The sequence below is a fragment of the Sceloporus undulatus genome, chromosome 2 (genome assembly GCF_019175285.1).
Source record: "Sceloporus undulatus isolate JIND9_A2432 ecotype Alabama chromosome 2, SceUnd_v1.1, whole genome shotgun sequence".
In the NCBI taxonomy this organism is placed as follows: Eukaryota; Metazoa; Chordata; class Lepidosauria; order Squamata; family Phrynosomatidae; genus Sceloporus; species Sceloporus undulatus.
In genome coordinates this window covers 137,438,139-137,461,712 of record NC_056523.1, presented here as the reverse complement: position 1 = coordinate 137,461,712, position 23,574 = coordinate 137,438,139, and the positions used below count along the sequence as shown (strand labels likewise).

At 43.4% G+C, this 23,574-nt stretch overlaps 1 protein-coding gene across 20 annotated transcripts in view; it reads right to left on the bottom strand.

The window, feature by feature from the left end:
- EXOC7 (exocyst complex component 7) overlaps window positions 1-23,574 on the bottom strand; it is a 100,970-nt gene that overhangs the window by 42,889 nt on the left and 34,507 nt on the right. For all 20 annotated transcript variants that reach the window (XM_042449373.1, XM_042449377.1, XM_042449371.1 and 17 more), the window contains exons 2-4: window positions 4,356-4,421; window positions 4,028-4,212; window positions 376-481 (exon numbers count right to left, since the gene is read on the bottom strand). In XM_042449373.1, coding sequence (XP_042305307.1) covers window positions 376-481; window positions 4,028-4,212; window positions 4,356-4,421 — 357 coding nt within the window. The remainder of the gene's footprint in view (window positions 1-375; window positions 482-4,027; window positions 4,213-4,355; window positions 4,422-23,574) is intronic.

Sequence of the window (23,574 nt, the reverse complement as noted above, 5' to 3'; positions counted from 1 at the left end):
GTAGTAATTTTCCCTCTTTAAAAAAATGCACTTAGGATATCTGTCTCAAAGAGGATTATTAAGAGGAGCGGGAATGTTGCATGCTCCATTTCCTACTGAAAACCCTCTCATGAGAGAGAGAGAGAGAGAGAGAGAGAGAGAGAGAGAGAGAGAGAGAGAGGATTTTACTCAGTTTTTAAAAGCTAAATCGGGGCTTCAGCCAAGGATCCTACTACAAATAAGACACTTAAGGAGTACATACTGTTATGGCTAATGATCTTCAGAGAGCTCACAATGCACTAATAGTTTGAAACCAATGTTACTGTCAATACATTCAGAAAGCAATGAAAGCTATGAAGAGAGACAGAATTGTAGTCAGATGGTCAAGGTACATACCACCCTATTAAGTTCTGGGCTGTCCGGATTATTGTCCTGGAAATATTCCACAGCCTTCTGGATTTTAGCCATGCAGCCCAAATATTCTTCCAGTCTCCCCGTAGGACTGCAATGAAAAATATAGCTGGTTCAACAACAAAGCTCCACAGACAGGTAAGTGCTTATGATGAATCTTTGCAAAGCTAACCATTTTCTTTTGCCAGTACACAAGTGGGGAAAGTTTTCTTTTACTGATCAGTTTTAAGTATCGAAGCATGAAAGCATAAGGATAACTGGCACATTCTGCAGCTGACATCTGCAGATGAGGAAGTAAATCAAGGCCCTGAGCAAACAAGCCAGGAAAGCACAGGCTTAGCCCTTGCTATATTGTTCCAGCTGCTCATCCAGGTTGGTACTCTGGCTAGCAGATAGTCAGGCAGGTGTTTACATGCCAGTCCCTGCATCAGCCCAAGACCCTCTATCAGCATGCATCCTTACCTTTCTGTGCCATTGCTCCTACTCAGAAGCCCCCCATCACTGCATATGACACAGAAACAGAGCACCAGGCTGCACCCCATATGGCCAGGCATCCCATTCCCACATCACATGTGGTGATGGGGGGCTTCCCAGTAAGAGCAACGGCGCAAAAAGGTAAGGAGTGTGCAGGGCCTTTTAAACAGCTGGTGTTGCCATGGAGTTTCTGGGAAATTCCTTGGCAACCTAGGGACATTTTGACCTGCGTTAAGGGCTATTTATCCCCTGGCAATGGCCAGATCCACTGGATCCATGACCAGTCTGCCAGGATCTGGCTGAATCTTGCCTGGGGGTGGGGGTGGGGGGTTAGTCTGCATCATCCAAACAGGACAATGTGGGGCTGGAGGGAATATGGCCTTTTTGGCTCATGCAGCAAGCCCCCAAGTCTATGAAAAAGTACATTACCAATTCTTTTGCATATTTAGTCTCAAAGGTTTTACAAGATCCTTTCACATACTAATATTCCAATCTAACATGGCAATGTCTCTGAATTCTGCAACTGACAGCAAACAGGCAGTCGTTTGAACCTCAGTTGAACCTTAGTTAACATGTTAGAGCAGGGGTAGGCAACCTGCGGCCCGCGGGCCGGATGCGGCCCGGCGAGGCCTTGGGACCGGCCCCAGCCTGGTCCTGCCGCCGATTGCCGCCGGGGCCTTTGGGGGGCAATTGTCTATAGAAGCCTCAGAAACATGCATTTATATTAACATTTTTAAAAAAAAATCAGCAAATTTTTTCGCGTGTCCTCCATTTTTTTTAAAAAAAAGTGTCTTCCATTTGAAAATTTTGTCCTACATTTGTCCTGGTTTATTTATATATTTAATTTTTTTTAAAAAAATTATTTAATTATTTATTTTTTGGCTTCAGCCCCCCAGTTGTCTGAGGGACAGCAACCCGGCCCCCGGCTCAAAAAGATTGCCTACCCCTGTGTTAGAGGCTCTGCTCAACAAGTTTGCCTTGAATTATTTGACGGGATCTAGATTTAGTCATGCTCAGAGCAGATTCGATTAATGAAGTGGGTGTAATTGTAGTCAGGACTAACTTGTTCCATTAATTTTGATGGGTTTGCTCTACATATAACTACATTTGAATCCAGCCTTGAATATGAGTATATGGCAGTGACAGGATTAAAAGGCTAAAGAATATCTACATCTATTTGAAATTCTCAAAGGGAAAAAAGGTAGCAATCACTGGAATGGTAATGAAAATGTCAAGAAAAGGTCATGATTATTTTTAAAATAGATTAATACTTTGCTTTTCTCCCATGTTTCACATTACTTCCAATAACTTTAAAATGCATACTTATTTATTAAAATATTGACATTCTATACTGTATCCTAGGATCCCAGGGCAGAATACAATTGCTATCAATTTAGAGCCATTTAAAATTTAAAATACTAAAAAATAAATTTTAACAAAAGTAAAGGATATTAAACAATTTAATATGTTAAAATATGTCTGAAATAGATGGGCCCAAAAGAGCAGCATGAGGCCGTGCCGGCACTGTTTGGACTAGTACTGCGGCAAACATACATGCCACGTCCTCATCCAAACCGCCAGAAGGAGCAGATTCTATCTGCTCCTCCTTGGACCAGTTTTTGTTGTTATTATTTTGTTATTAGCATGGCCTCAGAGCAGTTTCAGGCCACATTTGGGGCATGCGTCATCTAAACACCATGCCCCAATGCAGCCTGAAGCTGTATCATTTTGTTGTGTGTTTCAGGCCATAGTTGTCAAAAATCTACATCTTATTTTGGCACTATAATTAAGCACATACAGTATTTGTTTCCTTAAGGAAGCTGCGTCACAATTACCAAAACCAGGAACCACGAATCCACAAAACTTCCACCTTATTGAAATTCACCTTCAGTTGATTGGTCAAATCTATTGCAGCATCCAGGCATTGGTTCAACACCTAGACAGACCAAACTGCCTCCAACAAGAAGCAGAGCTAAGCATCATCAGCATATTGATGGCACCCAAACCCCCAAATTCTAATAACCTTACCCAAAAGCTCCAAATAGATAACAAATAGCATGGGGAAAGAGGACAGAACCCATGTGGCAACCCATACCTTAATACCCATCCCTATACTGGAGTCAGTCCTGTAGATGGGAGCAGAACCACCATAACACAGTGTAGTAGCTTTTATATATCCCATGTCCAGGGAGGCTCTCTTCAAAGGAGGGTACACTATGTCCTCTTTTAAAGTAGCAAGTACCTCCCATTAAAGGAAAAAGACATTTACCATTCACTTGGACTAACTGGTCACTCAACTTCTAATAGAACATACCAGTCAATATTGGCAATGGCAGAGTTTCCATGTGGTGGGACAGACTGACTCAAATGTCATGTCCACATCATCAAGCTGCAACAACTGAAAATGATCTCACAAAACCAGACCAAATCATTCACTAAACACTTCTTCTGATTGCAGTAATTAGGACATCAAATCCTGAGCAAATAGGAGTTCAAAGTGCCTAGCAAATTTGTCAAAGTAAGTAACTAATGATTCTGCTTCTGGTCTACCTGTGTCTAACCATGCAGAGTGGAGAATTTAATATTAGAGACAAAGTGTAACTATTTTTGCTAAGCATCACTGTCACACAATAGGCCAAACAGAGTCCTTATTAACCTTTGATCATATGCATTCCATTATTTACACAACCTGCACTCTATATAGAACAATACAAGCTATTAAAAGTTAATTAGTAAATAAGTAAATATAGTAAATAGCAGGCCACTTAAATAAAACACAGCAACAATAAGGATTGTAGATTATAAAAGTGTTATTCAAGAAGAACTTTGCCTTTCCCTCCCAAAACTTAACACTAAGATCCTCTGTGTCACCTCACATTCTAAACTTGTGAGTCAACTGTAAAAGCCCTGCTTCTATCTGTTGACATGCCTGGTTCAATAATAAAGATAATTCCAACTTTGTTATATGCATACCTTTTCTGAACTTCTGTAATTCATCCAGAATTAAAATTAAAAGGATTCTACAGAGTAGAAAAAGAGAGTGGCAAACGGAACACTGCTAGAACAGATCTCTCTCTTAGACTGGATAGTTGGGGGTTGCATTCAATGGCCTATGATGCTCCTTCCAATTCTATGATCTTGAAAGTCCTGAATATCAACTCACCCTTCCTTTATTATCTTCTCTGTGTCTTTTGCTACATGGTAGTAACTTATAACATGGTCCAAGCAGAAAAGTGTCTTCTCAACATTCTCCTGCAGGCGCTGGAGATTTTCAGTCTGCTTATGGACAGGGATAATTGAATTCTCCAGCTTCATCAGACGACTTTCAAAAGATGACAAGATGGAAACCTAAATAACAATGCCACAGAAAGACTTGGTGTAATGGAACCATTTCTTTCAGCACAGTCTACTGGACTGTTAATTCAACTTCATCAACTGAAACACAACTGAGACTTAATCACCTATTTTATAAAAACAAAATACAACCTTACCATGTTTTTGGTGAGTTGATCACTTTTTTCTAAACTCTCTCTAATAAAAAATAGTGTTTCTTCTTCCTGTCAGTGCAAATGGGAAAAAAAATCAATGTGTGTCATGAAATGATCATGTAAGTTCCCAGTAAATGTTTAACCCTTTCATAGTACAAACCCTGCCCCTGCTCCACCCCAGGATACAGAGATTTTTTTCTTTTCTCCCTTCCAATAAATATTCTCTGGTATAATTTCAGGATTGGTGTAGTTCCTAGCCCCTTTCCTGTGAATGTCAGGAGAACATGGAAGTATTATGTGGGTCCATAACATTTCCAGATGTGTTCCAGGGAAGCTCAAGTCCTTGCCCTAATGCCAATGGAATAATCTTTCCAATGTCTGTACTAGGGAGACATTCATTTGTGTACTGTACCTGCTTTTCAGCCTATGGAAAGGAAGTTCTCTATAGTCTATGACCAGGGGTCAGAATTATACGGCCCGCCAGATGTTGCTGGGCTGCAACTCCTAGTATCTCTAGCCAAAATAGCCACTGGTGGAGAATACCGGGAGTTGCAGTCCAACAACATCTGGAGATTGTCATCCCAATCACTCTCTTAAGGAATATAGAATCACTCCCTCAGTTTTGTATGCATATTTTAATGAAAAGGTATTTTAAAATCTGCTTTACAAGTAAATTTGTACCAGTGTGGTAAAGCATTTTGAATATTTATTTATTTATTTATAGAATTTATACCCCATTCTTCTGCCAAAAGGTTATCATGGTAATAATATTTTTTTGGTTTAGACCCTTTGTGCAATATTATTAATATATTGCTTTATAAGTAAACCTGTTTTACTTATACTAATGTAATAAATGATAAGTGTGGTGGTATCTTCTATAGGTACTCAGGAAGGGGGTTCAAAAAGCCCACATTTGGGCACTCCCAACGCACAGAAACATATATGCAGATTTTTTCTGATTTTTAAATACTGATATGAAGGTAACGTGACAATTTCTATGGTACTTCCTGTTTAATAATCCCTAGGAAGGAATACTATATTTTGCAGTGTGCTAAAACAAAATAAAACGCTAATTGCTTTATTACTGAAGTACTAGAATCCTTAATAAATTCTCAGAATTCCTCGTGTTCGACTCCTCTGTTTGTTCCCAGTATTCAGTGTTGCTAGATCATGTTGGTTCTCCCATTACAACATTGCAATTGTTTTTTACAACAATGCAGCTGTTTATCTCAAGATTTTTATTATTAGGAATTGTTACATGTGTATGATTTATACTTATTAACAATAAACTAATTTAAAAACATACAAACTAGATTTATTACCAAGCAACTTCTTTCCATCTTGACTAGAGAAAAGACCCAAATGGTTCCAGTAGCAGAACTGTGGTACCTTACATGCTCTAAATACCTTAACACAAAGCATTTGTAGAGCAAAGCATTTGTAGAGCAAAGCATTTGCAAAGCAAAGAGACCTCTCTGGGAATTACTTTTCATTATAGGGATGAGCATCATGCAGTTCTCCAAATGTTGCTGGACCAACTCCCAATATTTCTCATTGTTTGGCTATGCTTGCTAGGGCTGAGAGCTGCAGTTCAATAACACTAGATCCCTGCTCTACAGTCGGTTTCAAATGCACATACTTAGGTTTCAAATGCACATACTTATTTCAAACTACTTCAGAACACTAAAGCAAAGTTAGCCTTTACATGAAATGTCTGGAAAGAATAAGGATAACTGAATGAGGGGAATGTTCAGACTTCTGTCAAGGGAATTTGGGGTACTTCCCAATACTTCAATACATCAGTGAGGGTTTGTGACTTTTATATCTAGTCTTCCTCCTGTGACTAGGAAAATTAACAGGTGAAGATTTTTCCCATCACATATACAACCATGAAAAGTTTTGTGAGGTGTGGTTCCAAGTGTCAAACAAGTGGTTTACATGGTTCATATGTGGCAGGCTCACACAACAGGCCCCCTCTGGGGAAAAATGAGGACCACACTGCAACACATAGGACTCCTTGGAGGAAGCCCAATGAGTACACTCCCCTGCATAGGACTCCAGATTTCTTTCCTTTGTGACTTCTGAGACAGTACATAAATGAAGAAAGGGAACACCTCCCCCCTCCCCATGGCCACTAAGGGTTGGCTGGTTAAACCAAATAACTTTAAAACAAACAAACAAACACTTCTGTTTTTAAGGTTGATAATTCATATATATATATTTTAAAGCCTGGCTATTACTACTATTTTTCAATCTATATTAGTCCTATATTGGTGTGTTGTTGTTAACTGTCCTCAGGTTGACCTCAAGTCATGTCAACCCTGTGGATGAGCTTTTCCAAGACCCCCTGTCCTCCATTGCTTTGCTTAGGTCCTGTAAATTCAGGTCCATGACTTCCCTAATTGAATCTATCCATCTGGCATGCAATCTTTCTTTCTTTCTACTGCCCTCTACTACTATTCCTAGCATTATCATCTTTTCTAGTGACTCATGCCTTCTCATGATGTGGCCAAAGTACAACAGCTTCCATTTGATCCTCTCAGGGAGATTGCAGGCTTGATCTGTTCAAGGGCCCATTTGCTTGTCTTTCCTGGCTGTCCACAGTACCCTCAGCACTTTTCTCTAGCACCACATCTCAAATGAATTGATTTTCTTCTTATCTGCCTTTTTCACTGTCCAGCTCTCACATCCGGACATAGTGATGGGAATGTGATGGATTCTACTATCCTCACTTTAGTGCTCAGTTGTGTTTTTCTTACTCTTTAGGGCCTTGTCTATCTATTTCAGTGGTTCCCAACCTGTGGGTCGGGACCCCTTTGGGGGTCGAATGACCCTTTCATGGGGGTTGCCTAAGACCATTGGAAAACACCTATTTAATTATAGTTATGAAGTAGCAACGAAAATAATTTCATGGGTTTGGGTCCCCACACAAGAGGGCACTTTAAAGGGTTGTGGGCATTGGGTTGGGAACCCAGATCTATTTCATTGATGCCCTCCCATTCGTGTCTTCTGGCCTTTGACTGCAGTCTCCAGTCTGATCAATGTTTGATCCAAGGTGAGGGTTCTTTAACTATTTCAATTCTCACCTGTCTGACCCAGGGTTCCAGCCGGGTTGCTCCGAGGAGCCTTTAGGGCTCTGTGTCCCTTCCCAGACGCTCCAGGAAAATGAAAGAAATAATAATGAATGAAATTAAAGAGTAAGATTACATTCTTATAGATCTCCTAAACACCATTAAATTGTATACATGGGGTATGCGTAGGCCCTTTGGGTCTGCCATAGCAATAAGGGCCTCTCGAGTACAAAAAGGTTGTCCAGACTCAATTTATGTAGCAAATCCGTGGTCATTATTTTCTTGTTTTCTTTATCATACATCCTAGAAACCACAAGGGCCATCGAGTCTGGCCCCATCTGCCATGCGCGGAACTCCCAATCAAAAAGCATCCCAACAAATGGCCATCCTGCCCTCGCTTAAAGCCTCCACCACACTCTGGGGTTATGTCAGCCGTAAGCCTGCCTTTGCACTTTCTCCCTGGACTTCCTCAGCCTTCTTCCATTCTAGGATTATGGTTTATCCTCAGACTGTTGATGTTCCTCCTCATATTCCCTCCTCCCCTCCTCCTCCTCAGTCTAGCGCTATCTTCTCTGGTATGACATTTCTGCATACAATTTGAAACAGACAGGTGTTCATATACTACACCTAAGGCAGCGGAGGCCAGCGTGGCATGTGGCTGGCGTGCCGGACTAGGACTCAGAAGGCGAGGGTTCGAATCCGCCTCGGCCATGTAACAGCTTTAGGCAATATAAGTCACACTCTCTCAGCCTCTGGGGATGGCCAGGGAAACCCTTCTGGGAACTTGCCAGAAAACGACCGGTTGGCCATTGTTTAAACGGCTGGAGGGTTAATGGTTCATGACATTTTAGAATGGTATAGTGGGGCAGGGAGGAGTAATGAATGTATTTTAATATATGTTGTACAATTGCATTTTACTTGTATTGTAAGCTGCTTCAATTCTGTGGGAGAGGCGGCATTATAAATATGTTGTGTTGTTGTTATTTATTATTATTATCTGTCACATTATGCGGTCCTGCATGGCAGAAGGGGGTGGACTGGAGGGCCCTGAGGGGTATCTTCCCATTCTATGGTTCTATGATCTTAGTGGGAAATGGCTTGTTTCCAGGCAACAAAGAAATACTGTAACAGCTTACCTATGGTTACTAGCGTGGTAAACAGTGGCCTTCTTGGGTGTTTTCTGGAGTTGCAACTCCAGCATCCCCAACCCAAGCGCCAGTGGTTGGGGGACCATGGAATATGCAGTCCCAGGCTCCTCCTCCTCCTCCTCCACCGCCCCAGAGCCCAGCCCCCCCCTGCTTGAGCTTTCTTTCTATCTCCCTCCTCCGGGCCGAACTCCTCCGTGGGGATCTGTCCTTCAATGGGACGACTCATGCTGCTGAACCAGTCAAGGCCCCTGTCAACACAGCCACCTTCACTTCCGCCTCACTCCCCGCCCTTTCCGGCCCGGAGACGGACGCCACTTGAGGTGGCGGCCAAAGGCTCTCCGCCTTTGGATGGAAGCGCATATCCGAGCATGCGCCAAGCTCTAGCGCTCGCCAGGAGCGGGGAGAGACAGTCGTACTGCGCATGTCAGAAGTCCTCCTGAATTAAGAGCGAGATGAAGGAGTGTGAGTTTCAAGCTTCGCCCTATTGAGGAGATGCCTTTAGCCACCTGTGTAGAAATCGAGCAGGGCGGTGCAAACCTAGGATTGGGGCAGAGCATAATCATAATAATACTTTGTTGTTGTGTGACTTCAAGCCATTTCCAACCTTGTGGCGACCCAATTATGGGTTTTTTATGGAGTTTCTTCCAGTGAGGGGGTTGCTATTGCCATCCTCTGAGATGAGAGCGTGTGACTTATTGCCCAAGGTCATGGCCAAGGAGGGATTCGAACCCCAGTCTCCAGGGTCATAGTCCAAACATTCAAAATGCTATGCTCTAGGTGCTAATAGAGTCATCCCTGAGGGGGCATCTACACTGCAGCGAAATAATGCCGTTTTGGCACTTTTAACTGCCATGGCTCCTCATAGTAGGGTGCCATAAGTGGGACCTCCAAACCAGGACAATGTAGGACAAATGCAGGACAACATTTTCAAATGTGGACACGTTTGAAAAATGGAGGGACACGCAAAAAAATGAGGCTTTTTTTAGAAAATGTTATATAAATTGCATTTTCTTAGGCCGTGTCAAAATGGAGGACATGTTGACATTTTTGTCGACAGATCACAGAAATGTACTTCCCTTTCTGGCCACCCCCCTCTCCCATTCCAAACCGCACATTTGAGCATTGAACATGGCTTTATTTAACATTGCCTCTTGCATATTTCAGAGGCTTGTTCCACAACCAAACCCTTTGGTCAAGGGACTTTGGTTTTCTTCATTTTGACTGTTTTGTGTATTCCACCCCACTAAATAAAGGAGACATAATGGAGTTAGTGGGTACAAGTTGTAACAAAAAAGTCTTGTGGATCTGTAGGCAAGAGGTGCACCATGTTTAAGACTGCATAAGCACCGTTAGGTGCTGCCCCACACTGCTTTCACTCTCATCACTCCATCCTATGGAATCCTGGGCTTTTGTAGTTTGTTGTGGTGCCAAGGCTGGGCTTTGAAATCTCAGGCCTAAGAGAGGCAAACAGCTTGGGCTGCATCTACACTGGAGAAATCATCTGGTTTGAGACCACTTTAAGTGTCTTGGCTTAATGCTATGGTTTGTTCCAGCACCACAGCAGAATGGCAATTAACCCCTGGGAAAGCTCTCTGACCAAGGTGACCAATGCCTCCCCCCCAAATGTAGGGCACCCAAGCAAAAATATGTGGACATGGCCAAAAATAAAAGCTAAAAACACCCATGTAATTATTAATCCCTGCTTTTAGCCATGATCCAAATGGAGGATATTTGAAATGTGACAGAAGAGGACATGTCCTGGAAAGGAGGAGGATGCCTGGTCACCTGTCTCTGGTCCCAAGATACACTGCAGAAATAAAAACATAGCTGGACTGAATGCCCGAGTTCCTCACCAAAGCTGCATCCACACGAGGAAATAACCAGTTCGAGGTAGAGACTTAATGTCCTGGGTTAGGCTGAGGAATGTGGGAATGTGTCAGTAGTACATTGTGGCCCCGAAGCTATCCTGATAAGGGAGTCCCATAACCCTCCAACGTAGTTGACTGCAGTGCCCAGAATGCCTCACCAGTTGCATCCACACTGAGAATGTCCAGTTTTGAGACTGCTCAGTGGCTGGGGAATCCTGGGATTGTATCTATTGTTGCATCAGAGCTTCACTGACAGAGAGTCTCATGGTCTCCAAACCTAGCATTGCCCAGGACCCTGCACTGAGTTAAAGCGTCTCAAAGTGGTTGTTATTATTCCTGCAGTGTGTGTGGAGAGATATAAAGCTAGGGACTGGTTCTTGGAGGATTCTGCTGTCAAAACACACTGCTTGGACTGCCAGGGCTCAGTGTCTATGGAATCCTGGGAATTGTAGTTTATTTACGGCCCAGTACCATCAGGGGCTGGCCTGATGACAGAGGCTCCTCCCTCCCTAACTTGTCATCATTCGGCCTCTGAGGAGAGAGAAGGCTGGGCCCAGTACCATCAGGGGCTGGCCTGAAGAGGAGGCTCCTCCCTCCCTAACTGTGTATCGTTCGGCCTCTGAGGGAGAGAGAAGGCTGGCTCAGTACCATCAGGGCTGCTGCTGAAGAAAAGAGCTCCTCCCTCCCTAACTGTCATCGTTCGGCCTCTGAGGGAGGAGAAGGCTGGCCCAGTACCATCAGGGGCTGGCCTGAAGAAGGAGGCTTCCTTCCCTCCCTAACTGTCATCGTTCGGCCTCTGAGAGAAGAAGGCTGGTCGTACCATTTCAGGGGCTGGCCTGAGAAAAGGGCTTTCCTCCCTCCCTACTGTCACGTCGTGCCTCTGATGGACGATGAAGGCTGCTCATTCATTCAGGGGCTGGATAGACAGAGCTCTCCTCCCTCCTAACTGTCATTGTTCGGCCTCTGAGGGGAGAGGCTGGCCCGTACCATCAGGGCTGGCCTGAAGAAATAGGCTCCTCCCTCCCTAACTGTCCTCTTTTCGGCCTCTGAGGGAGAGAGAAGGCTGGCCAGTCCATCAGGGGCTAGCCTGAGAAGAAAGGGTCTCCTCCCCCCCCAACTGTCATCGTTCGGCCTCTGAGGGAGAAAGAAGGCTGGCCCAGTTCCTCAGGGGCTAGCTCCGGAAGGAGGCTCCTCCCTCCCTAACTGTCATTCTTTCGGCCTCTGAGGGAGAGTAGGCTGGCTCAGTACCATCAGGGCTAGCTGAAGAAGGAGGCTCCTCCCTCCCTAATGTCTCTTTCCTAGGAGAAGGTGGCCAGTTCCTCAGGGTAGCTGAAGAGTAAGAGCCCTCCCTCCGGTCCATCTGCTGGTCCAGGCCTCAGAGGGAGAAGAATGGCGGACCTGATTCCTCCCCCCCTCACCATTCCTTCTTCTCCTTTTGTGTCGTGTTCTTTAGTTGTAAGCCTGCGGGCAGGGAACTGTCTGTTATCCCTCTATGTAAACCGCTCGGATTCCCAGTGATTGGGCGGGTATATAAATAAAACCTATTATTATATTATTATTATTATTATTATTATTATTATTATTGTGGCACCAGAGCTCTCTCACAGAGAGGCCACATGCTCACAGGCACCAGATTCCAGAGCATTGAGCTTGGCAGTTAAAGGGGTCTCAAAGTGGGGGGGGGGAGAGAAAAAGCCGGGAGAGTGAATGAGAAGCTCCATCTTGGCTGTGACTACTCTGAGAGGAGGAGGAGGAGGGAGCAAGGGAAGTGGCCAGGACCATCAGCCTCCTCTCTTCCACCGAAGACTGCTGGCAAGAGGCTCTGCCCCAGGCAACGCCTCCTCTGTGGACCATTCAGCTTCCTTTTTGTCAAAAGAGCTCTGGTGCCACAAGAAACTACATTCCCAGAATCCCATAGCACTGAGCCATGGATGTTTAAAAAGGGGGGGGGGTCAAACTATTTCTGCAGCCTTTTGCTACCCAAAGCCTTCTGTTATTTACCAGCAACTTGCAAGGCAAAATCTCTTCCTTCAAGCTATTGAAACCAACCCAAATGGAGGGCTGATTGCTTCTTTCCCATTGGTCAGCTTTGGGAGAAATTTGCATATTACAAGTAAAGGTGTTTGGGCCTCAAAAACGACCTGGGACCCTGGGAAAGAATTACAACTACTGAGTGGTAGACATTGAAAAGATGAGGCATTTAGACTCCCAGTGAAACAGGAACGATTGATGGCCTTTTTTCTTTGCTCACTGTAACCTGGAAGTAAGGCCTCTGCAGGGGTATATACCAAGTGGGCTGGCAAGAGCTCTGAGTGGCAGATGTCTTGAAGACCTGCTCTCTAGGCTAAGCCAGGCAGGGAGCAGGGAGTGGCACACAGCCTGGGGAGGGTGGCTGCTGCCTCCAGGGCCTTGCTGGGGGGAGGTCCTGGGGAGGGGCTAAACCAGGGTGGGACTGTGTGGCCCCGCCCCCCAAACCGGGAAAGTCCCGCCTCAGGCGGGATATGGCAACCCTAATTAAGGAATCCTGAGATTTCTGAGGCACCATCGCTCAGATTTATCCACTTTATCATTTATTTTCTTTTGCTTATTGTCTGTCCTGAGTCCAACTCATGGAGACCCCATAGATGAGAAACTCCAAGACTGCCTATTTTCCACTGCTGTGTGTGTGTGTGTGTGTGTGTGTGTATAAATTCATACCCATGATCTCTTTAATAGAGTCCATCCACTTGGCATGCAGCCTCCCTCTCTTTCTGCACCTTCTAACTTTCCTAGCATTATTGTCTTTTCTAATGAGTCGTGCCCTTTCATGTATGACAGCCTAGATTTAATCATCTTGGCTTCCAGGGAGATTTCCAGTTGATCTGCTCTAGAACCCATTTGCTTGTCCTTTTGGCTGTCCATGGGATCCTCAGCACTCTTCCCCAGCACCACATCTCAAATGAATGGATTTTCTTCCTATCTTCTTTCTTAACTGTCCAGCTCTCACATCCATACATGGCTTGTATGATTCTGACTTTGTGCACAGTTGTATGTCTTTGAATTTTAGGATCTTTTCCAGTTCTTTCATAGCCACCCCTATTCCTAATCTTCTTCTGATTTCCGGCTGCAGTCCCCATTCTGATCATTGTTTGATCCAAGGTATGGGAACTCTTTTATTGTTCAGTTCCTTTGTCTAGGTTTAATTTGTGTAAATTCTTCCTGTTCATTATTTTGTTTTCTTATGTTCAACAGTAAGCCTGCCTTGTGCTTTCTTCTTTGATCTTCCTTAGTAGTAGTTCCAGTTGGGGGTTTTCTGCTAGTATATGGTGTCATCTGCATATGCTCCTTCCCCTGTCTTTCTCTCCTTCTTCTGAGTCTAATCCTGCTCTTCTATTGTGTTTTCTGCATACAAGTGATGGTGTATATGCAGCTTTGCCTGAACCCTTGCCAATTTGGAACTATTCTGTTCTCCCATATTTTGTTCTAACAATAGATCTTGTCCTAAGTACAGATTTTGTACCAGGATATAGGATGTGTTCAAATTCCCATATCTTTAAGGTCTTTAATTCATCTATGTGTTGAAGACTTTGCTATAGTCTATCAGCACAATCTGTTTTCTTTTGGAATTCCTTGGTGCCACCATTCTATATTTGGCAATGTAAAGCTATGTGCAGCCTATTTTATATTATTATTAGGAGCTGAACACAAGCAATTACTGCATGTGGAGGCTGGAATAAATCCCTAGATATTATCCTCTTAATTTCAGATTTGCATCTGCCACACACCTCAAAAGATTCCCTCTTGATAATTATCCTTTAGTTGTTTCGTGAGGGTAGGTGCAGAGTGTTTGGGGTGCTTGTGGATGACAATGTGTTATCAGATTTATGTTCAAACATTCATAAGAAAACATGCTGACTTGCCTGCCGTTGACAACAACACAACAACAAAACAAAAGTATTCTTTTAGAAAACCCAAAACCCTTCTCCAACATGCCTTATCCACTAGGTGTCCCCTATACACCAGGCTTGGGGGGAATAGTGAGGGTTGAATGCGTTGTTTGTTTCAACCAAACCTCAGTTCTTGCACTCAGGACATGCATGTCATTGTAATTTAATTGGGACATTCCTTTCAGGTAGGGGGCAGCCAGCTATTCTTGATGCAACTCCGATAAAAGTAAATACTTTCTTGAGTCCTAATCCACTTAGCAAACAGCAGTACACACCACAAAAATGTGCTGGAGAATGGGGAATACACTGCCTGGCAGGGAATTCGTTGACTTTTTTTCAGCTGGGGATATTACCAGCCATGCAGGCCTCTTTGAAATAAATCAGTTCCTCTCACCAGTGAGCTGTGGGGGGGGCCCTCCTTAATATGGGGATATGCTCTGAGTCTTCAGCCATGCAGGATCTTGCTAATGACTTTTGCTCCAGGTACCAATCACTTATGCAGATGAGAGGTCCCCAACTGGCTTAGAGTCCAGGGTTGAAAAGATAACCAGAAAGAAATGCCAGGTAGAATAAGGCCTGAGTAGTAGAGTGACGAAGTGAATCAGATGAGAATTGGCTTATTGTTTAAAGGGTGGCAACTTGACAGTCCTTTAATGTTTGTGGTGTGTGAGTGTGAACATCTGATTTTTTCATTTTAGCACCAATCTGTCTTGGCAAAAGGAATTTTGCACTACAGTCTTCCTCTTATGGAACTAGACAAAGGATATTCATTACTTTCCACACCTACAGTGGTATTTAGCAGCCTTTCCAAACTTGGTGCCCTCGTTATTTTCGGACTAACGCTCCCATAGCCCTAGTCAATGATCAGGGATGCCATTTGCTGGTCCAACCATCTCAATACACCTGGTTTGGAGAGATCTGGACAGGCATCCATGATGGACTTGTCATGAATATGAAGTATAGAAAAGAGACCATTGGCTGGCTGCATCTTGTACAAGAATGAGAATGAATGTGAAGTCGAAGGCTTTCATAGCCAGTATCCATGTTTTTTGTGGGGTTTCGGGCTATGTGACCCATGTTCTAGAAGATCTCTTCCTGACGTTTCGCAGGGATGCAGGCACAATGCATTCTCTGAAGATGCCAGCACACAGATGCTGGCCAAAAATCGGAAGAAACTTCTTAGAACATGGCCACATAGCCTGAAACCCCACAAAAAACAGTGAGAATGAATGTTTGCACCTCAATTATAGCTCTTAATGTGCGTTTGTACCTGGTCACGTTCTGTAAGATTTTTTATGCAATACCAACTAGGGTATTCAGTTTAACTTATTGTCCTTACACTAATGCTCATATCACTAATGATGGCATTCCCCATTGTGTGTGCACACATGCGCCTTCAATCAAGTCCCTTTCGTTATGCCACCCCCGTGAATTTCCTGTCACCTGGCCTTTCTCCTGCTGTTATGTTTGTTGCAATAAATGGACAATAGTCCTGCACACAGTGATGCATTAATTCCATTGGATCTTACTAGATAACTATGCATATTATTGCAGATTAGCACATCGGGGAAACCTGAAGCTTCAACCAAAAGTCATGTGAATCTACACCTTCACCAGCCTCTGCAAACAATCAGTTCAGCATTCTGCCAGGAATGACTGTTGGACTACAACTCGGTTGCCATACACCCGCGGCCCCTGTTGCCATTCACGGTTTTCAGGGGGCCCCCTCCCGGTCACGTCCGGGTTTGGGCCCCCACCTGTGCTTTGTTCCCGGTTTGGGGGGTCCGCTCCAGCCATTGCCGCTGCCGCTAATGCAGCTGCTGCGGGCCCCGACCACTCCTCCTTCTCCTCCGGCTCCACCTTCCTCCTCTTCCTCGGCCAGGCCGGCGGCAGAAGCGCCGCTGCCACGCGCCCCCCTGGGAGGGCTTTGCACGCTGCCCAGGCTCTCAGTAGGGGCCAGTGGCAGCGCGCGCGCCTCCATTCCCCCTGCACGCCGCCTTCCCCATTCCCCCGCGCGTGCGCCCCTCCCCTTCCCTCTGCACGCGCGCCTGCCCCAATTCCCTCCGTGTGCGCACGCGTGCCTGCCTCGCTTCCCTTCCTCCGCCAGCCATCCTAGGAGGAGGAGGGGGGAGAGGAGGAGGGGAGGGGAGGAGGAGGAGGGGAGAAGGGCCGGAGGAAGGGTGCCTGAAGGCCAGGGCAGAATTGGGCCACAGAAGGGGAGGAGAGGAGAGGGAAAGCTGAGTCAGTGGCCATTAGGCTTGCCTTGGTATTTTGGGGTGTTTAAATTATGTTTTATAAATATAAAATACTTTTTATTATTTTATTTATTTTTTTATTATTGCTTTTTATTTTTATTTTATTAATTCTTATATGCTTGTTTTTATTTAATTTTATTAATTTTATTATTGCTTGTTTTTTTATTTTATTAATTTTTTTATTGTTGTTTTATTTAATTTTACTAATTTTTATTATTGCTTGTTTTTATTTTATTTATTAATTTTATTATTGCTTTTTTATTTTTTTTTTATTATTATTTTTTTTTACTTGTTTTTATTTTATTTCATTAATTTTATTATTGTTTTTGTTTTATTTTATTAATTTTTATTATTGCTTGTTTTTTATTTTATTACATTATTTTATTATGAAATATATACACCCGCCTTGTTTTTTATTTATTTTTCATTATTTTTTATTATTAAAATATAGCAGTGCATTTTTTGTGTATTTATGGTGCTTTGAATGCTACAAGTCTCGCCTTCTTGGCCAATATAGTGATGATGAGATGAGGATGATGATGATGATGATGATATCAACAAGCCTCTGAGGCATGGCCAATGTAACTTGCTGTGATTTTTTACAACTCATGCGCAGTGAAGAAAAACCACAGTCCCTTGCCCAAGTACACACTTCTGAGCTTACAGTTGAACCCGGGCAAGTCCATTTCTGCCCTCGTCTGTCTAAGAATAATGCCAAAATGTCCTCCATTTTGATTCATGCTCTAAAAACATGCATTTATATAACATTTTTTTAAAAAAACCTCAATTTTTTGCGCGTCCTCCATTTTTAAAAATTGTCTCTACATTGAAAATGTTGCCCTACATTTGTCCTACATTTGTCCCGGTTTGGAGGTCCTCACTCTATGGCACCCTAACTAGAACTCCCCTGGCTACCTATTGGACAAGAAGGAAGCAGAGGAAAGGGCCGTCTGCTTTCACATTTCAGTCTAGTCTTGCCCACTCTTGGCTTTGACCTAAAAACTTGGCTTTGACCTAGAACTTGGATAGCTTACCCAAGCCCACCTTTGGCTTTGACTCTAGAACCTGGACAAGCTTACCCACTGACCATTGTTGGCTGGGGATTCTGGGGTCATAGAGTTGGAAGGGGACCATTGGGTCCAACCCCATCACTGCAAGAGCTCCAGCTAGGGCATTCCCCAGCATCTAGTCCAAAAACGTAACTTCCAGATGTGTGTTGGCCTTGCCCCGTGCAGCATGTACCCTGCACAGATTAACAACTACTGACTAAAGGCACAAAAGCCCCCTTTCTCTTTTTGGAAACTAGCAACTGACAAGCAGTTCTTCTGTCTTGCCGAGCTGTGATTTTGCATTTTGTTTTTGTTTTTTTTTTTAATGCAAACCTGTGCTGGTTGAGATCACACTCTTGCATCTTCTATATTGTATTTTTAACAACAGATGATACTGCTTATGAGAGGACACTGGGCTTATTATAGTGTTCTTTCTCTTGCCTTAAGATGGGGTTAGAGTTCCATTGTTGTGCCACCACAGCATGAATGCAGTTTGACACCACTTTAACTGCTACGGCTTTATCCTATGGAATCCTGGGATTTGTATTTGTGGTAGAATCAGCTCTCTCTGGGACAGAAGTACTGAATTTCTACAAAACTACAAATCCCACCATTCCATGGCATTGACCCATGGCAGTTAAAGCAGTGTCAGCCTGCGTTCATTGTCGCTTACTATTTGATGTTCTTTTGGGCCTGTTTTATTGAATCATTTCTATATACTATGTATTTTATATGTATTATATACTTCCCCACCACCACTCCCTTTGTGTTCGTGTCTTTTTAGATTGTAAGCCTTGAGGGCAGGAACCGTCCAATTTTAAAAAGATTGTATGTACACGCGCTTGTGTAAATTTACAGTGCTTTATAAATAAAGGTTAATTAATAATACTAATAATAATATATATAATAATTATATAAATAATTCATTCTGCAGTGTAGATGTAGCCTATTTCCAGTTGGGTGGGCCCTATTCTTCTCTTGCAACTTGGTATAAGCCAGGTAATGTCAAGACATGAGGCTGGTTTCTCACTTTGACTATATGTGAGGGATGATTTCAGAGATAAGGCATCAGTGGTGTCACTGATGGTGCAGTAACTCATGGTGTCACACCCACACACACCATTTACCTCCTCCTTTACTACCACCATACAGAATCCTGTAATGTTTTCCGTATAATGTTACTCATAAATGATAATTCCCATATATCACTCATGTACTAGCAATAGTTGTACATAAAACAACTAACTAAATTAAAATTATACCTTCAATTACAATATCATACACACTGCCTAAATGTATTTATGGCCTGTTACAGACTGCCAAAATAAAGCTGCTTCGGGTCTCTTTAGAGGTATGCTTATTTAAATGATGCATGCATCCAAAGAATCCGGAAGCTGCACCAAAGCTGCACTCCAGTGCTTAGGAATGGGATGTGTGGCTTTGGCGCGACCTCTGGACTCTTAGGACCCATGCATCATTTAATAGCCATACCTCCAAAGAGACCCAAGCTTTATTTTGGCAGTCTGTAACAGGCCAACATGTGCATTTCATGTGGCTAAGGTGAAAATCTGGTAGGATGTGATGTTTTTAATGAACACTTTAAAAGAATATAACATTTTTATTTATTTATTTTAATTTAGAATTTAATTTTTAAAAACCTGGGACCTCTCCTTTATCTTCTCACTGAGCCTCACCCCACTCACACCACCTCTTCAGCATTTTAAAGGGATGCAGGCAAATGCCACATCCTATTTCTGCCAAAAGGCAGATGTTTGGGGTGCAGTGGTGTCAGCCCTCTTTATGGTGTCATCTGGTGCAACCTGCACTCCCGCACTCCCTTAGTGATGCCCCTGGATCCATTCCATAACATCTGATCTCTTCATTCATGGGAATCATTCAGTGTCCCTGATGGGGTAGCAGGGCTTATATGGACACAGATTCTGAGATGCTGGCATACAGGACCACCTTTCTGCAATGTGGTTCTTGCTATTCTCAGCCTGTTTTCAAGGCTGACAAAACAGGGGGAGAGACACATTTCCTGGTTACTATCTTACCATAAGAATCTGAGTGTTTGACTAGGGCTGGGGTGCGGGCAAGAGGAGAACTGAGATACAGGAACTATTGTTTTGTCACTTCTTAAAGCATTTTTCTTTCAGCTAAAGTACAGCATCATGGTCATTACTCCAGAGCGGAATGAGGAGGGGAGGGGTTCTGACTTCCACACATTTGCCTCTTCTTGAAGAAGCAATCTCTGAAGGATAAAGGTGAAGAGCCAAATTCTTGCCAACCAGCAGCCCAGCAACCAAAGTAACAGCTGGAGGAGTGGAGGAGATTTAGAAGGGAGCGGAAATTTGCTCCTGGCCCCATGGCTGGCCTCTTTAAAGCCACACAGAGAAACTAGGAAAGTCTAAGAGTAGAAGCTGGGGTGGGGGGGGGACACTCTGTTCCAGATATCCCTGGCAAAACTGTTGGACTTTTTGGAGGGGACGCATTTTGGCATTCAGTCTTAAATCCTCCCCCCCCCCCCATTTATCATCTACATATATGGTTGTATTTTAAAGAAAGTGATAACCATTAGGTACGCCAGAAGGAAATGCAGTTGCTGATTATGTTTCATTTACTTATTTTTAAAATTTTTATTTTCAGCCTTTCTCCCATCATAGGATTCAGAGGAGCTTACAAGTTTGAACAAAGTAAAGCTAATTACAATGTATTGCAAGCTTTTAAATCATGCTTCACCTGTTATAATAGCATAAGCATTATTAATGAACACTACAACATTCTGTGAACTAGTACCACAACATATGGTTTGTTGAGTAAGAATTAGTCAAAAACAAATCCAGCCACAATAGTAAATGGGGCTGGGTTATTATTTAAGTTTGATCATTTCCAAAATAAGATCCTAGTTACTGGAATATTAGGATCCTTGTTGTAGCAAACTACCTCTTCTTTTTGGGATTGACAGGAATCCCTTAAAGAGCACAGTTATAGTCCAACAATCTGGAGGACACCAGGTTGGCAAAAGCTGTAATAATCCATCAGGTTTCAGATGTGGTAAGTTTCCACAGCGGGTGTTTCCTCCTCACACAATGGCTTCAGGATTGTTTACACTAGCAGTGGTCCCCAAACTGCCCCCTTTAAGAGATTTTCAACTACTTCTCCCAGAAGCCTCAGACGTGGTGGCCAATAATCTGGAATTCTAGGAGCTGAAGTCCAAAATACCTAAGAGAGCACAGTTTGGGGACCACTGCTTTACAGCTTGACCATGTAAGTTAAAAAATACTAGTGGGAATGAAGGGTTTCCGAAATAAGATGGGATGAAGTGACCAGCGGTTATAAAGGACCAGGGATGTATCGGCACTGCAGAAATAATGAAGTTTGACACCATTTTAACTACCATGGTGCAATGCTAGTGTCTAGGATTTATAGTTTATCAGATATTTAGTCTTCTCTGTTAGAGAATTCTGGTGCCACTACAAACTACATGTCCTAGAAATCTATGGCCCCATGGCAGTTTAAGTGGTATCAGACTGCATTAATTCTGCAGTGTAGATGCACCCCTGGCTTCAGAGATCAAGATGGTAAAGCACTTGCTAAGTCCCTCCCTCACGCAGACAGTCAGTTGTTGGACCCCTGACTTGGCTCTGCACCTCCTTTTCTGAACCATCATGGCTCATCACTGAACTTTCCCCCTGGTCCAGGAAAGAACAGACAAGTAAGCAGGTGTGGAAGAAAACACATTAGTAAACACCAGCAGGTGCATACTTATTTAACCACCAGCTCCCTTTGTGTCAGGGAAGAGGGAATGTGGCCCTACAATTGTTGGACTGCAGCTCCCCTGATCTTGAACTAGTATGTTGGCAATGTATGGCTGATGGGAATTCTTCTGCAAGGCCTTAAGTTCCCCAGCCCTGACATATCTCTATGGGTTTCTTTTTGCCTTCTCCTTTGCCTCCAAGTAAGTAGCCAAGAGGTTCTTCATCTATGTACATTTGGGTGGGTGTTACAGTGGTCCAGAGGCCTCACAATACTGCTTGTGACAAAGCCCAATGAAACGTAGAGGTCTGTGATTCAGAATATGTCTTTTTAAGCATCTGTTTCATTTGGGGGCATCCAGGAGGGGGCACACACATCATGACTAACTTAAGTTGAGCATGCCTAATGATCAGACGCATTGGCGCAGTTTGCAAAGCAAATGCAAAACCGCATGACAGAGTGTGGAGAGTGGGCTGACCCAAAAGAGGATGGGATTTCTTTATTTTCAATAGAAGTGTAACAGAAAAAAAAATGTTGGCTGGTGTAGCTTTTCTCTTCCCCTTCCAGAAATGCTTTCTCTGATTGCCTCTGCTGCTTTGTAACAACAGCTATAATGAGGTATATTCATATTTCCAGGAAGACTGCCCTACAGTGTCCGAGAAGCTAAGTTATTTTATTCCATAGGCTGTTGTTTAAGTGTACAGCTTGCCCCACCTAACAGTTTTCAGGGGGAATGTGAGAAGAGGTTGTTTGTCAGCATAGTATGCCAAGCCATCAGTTTCATTCACTGTGTGATGCAAACAGGCTTGTTAGACCAGACAGCACGAAGGAGAGGTTGAAGAGTACTCCAGATTGTTGCAAGGTGCCAAGAAGAGACATGCCTGATGAATATCTATTAGGATGTACAACCGGTCCTTCTTTGGTTCCCAAGGTGAAGGTTGAGATACCACCACAAGAAGTGAAATGCGAGCAAGAGTATTTGCTGAGCAGCATATCAACACAATAATGGTGGAACCTGTTTGTCAATACCTTTGGGCCAAAAGAACTGTGTTGTGCAAAACATTGCTTGAATGTTTACTGAGCAAGACAAGTTATGATTTTGTGTTGCTTGTGGGAGATGTTGCCTTCAAATCAGGATTGTGTGACAAAACCACCAAAGTTCTTGTATTGTCCAGGAACATGGGGCTCCTCTGGCTGGCACTTTCGCTTTGATCTTATTGCGGTGGCGCAGAAGGGTGGATAATAATCACAGTCATTTGATCCTTCCATTTGGGGTCTTTTTTGACTATAAAATGAGATAATTACGGCTGCAAGATTTCATCAAGATAATTATTAGATTCATTAACAAAGCAAGCATATAATCACAGATTAAACTCCTTCTCCCCATCGCCAGGTAATTGACCAAACCAAGATTGACAGGCATGCAGAATTGTACAGGCTGCACAGGTGTGTTAGCTCATTCTGCCTTTCTGTGCCAGTTTTGGTAATAAATAAATATGAAGATGGTTTTTTTCTCTTTCTAGTTTCTCTCCATAGCTAGCAGACACTTTGCATTTCAAACTGAAACTTGAATAGGAAGGGTCTTCTGACTCCTGCTAAAATGGCCACTATAGCACTCTTGTTTTGATAGAGCCCATGCATATTTGTTTTCCTGCTTGCCCTTCTGCTGGAACCTGTCTATTTGGTATTCTGTATTTCACCTTCCACGCATGATACATTCCTCCTCCTCCTCCTCTTCAACTCCTTTGCCTTTCAATTGTATAATAAGGTAAGGTGAACAGAGAATAGTAGGCTTGATAAATACTTGATCATTCAAACTGAAGATGCCACAGATTAAATTTGGGATCTCCATCTCCTGCATGCATAACATAAACTCTGCCATTTTTCTTTGCAGACTATCCTTGATAGGGAGTGGAGAGGCAGTAAGGTTGTAGTGAATCCATTTTGTAGAAAAATATTCTGCATATGCTCTGAGGCACTCAAATCATTTTTGATTAAGAATTCTCTGCCCTTTTCTGTACTTTGCCACAAGGCCAACAAGGGCAAGAGGCTTCTTGGGAGTATATCACACAGAGCTTTTGCGGGATCATCCCCTGCCTTCTCCTGCATCCCGATCCTGGCCCCAGTGAACCCCAGCAAGCTATCCCAT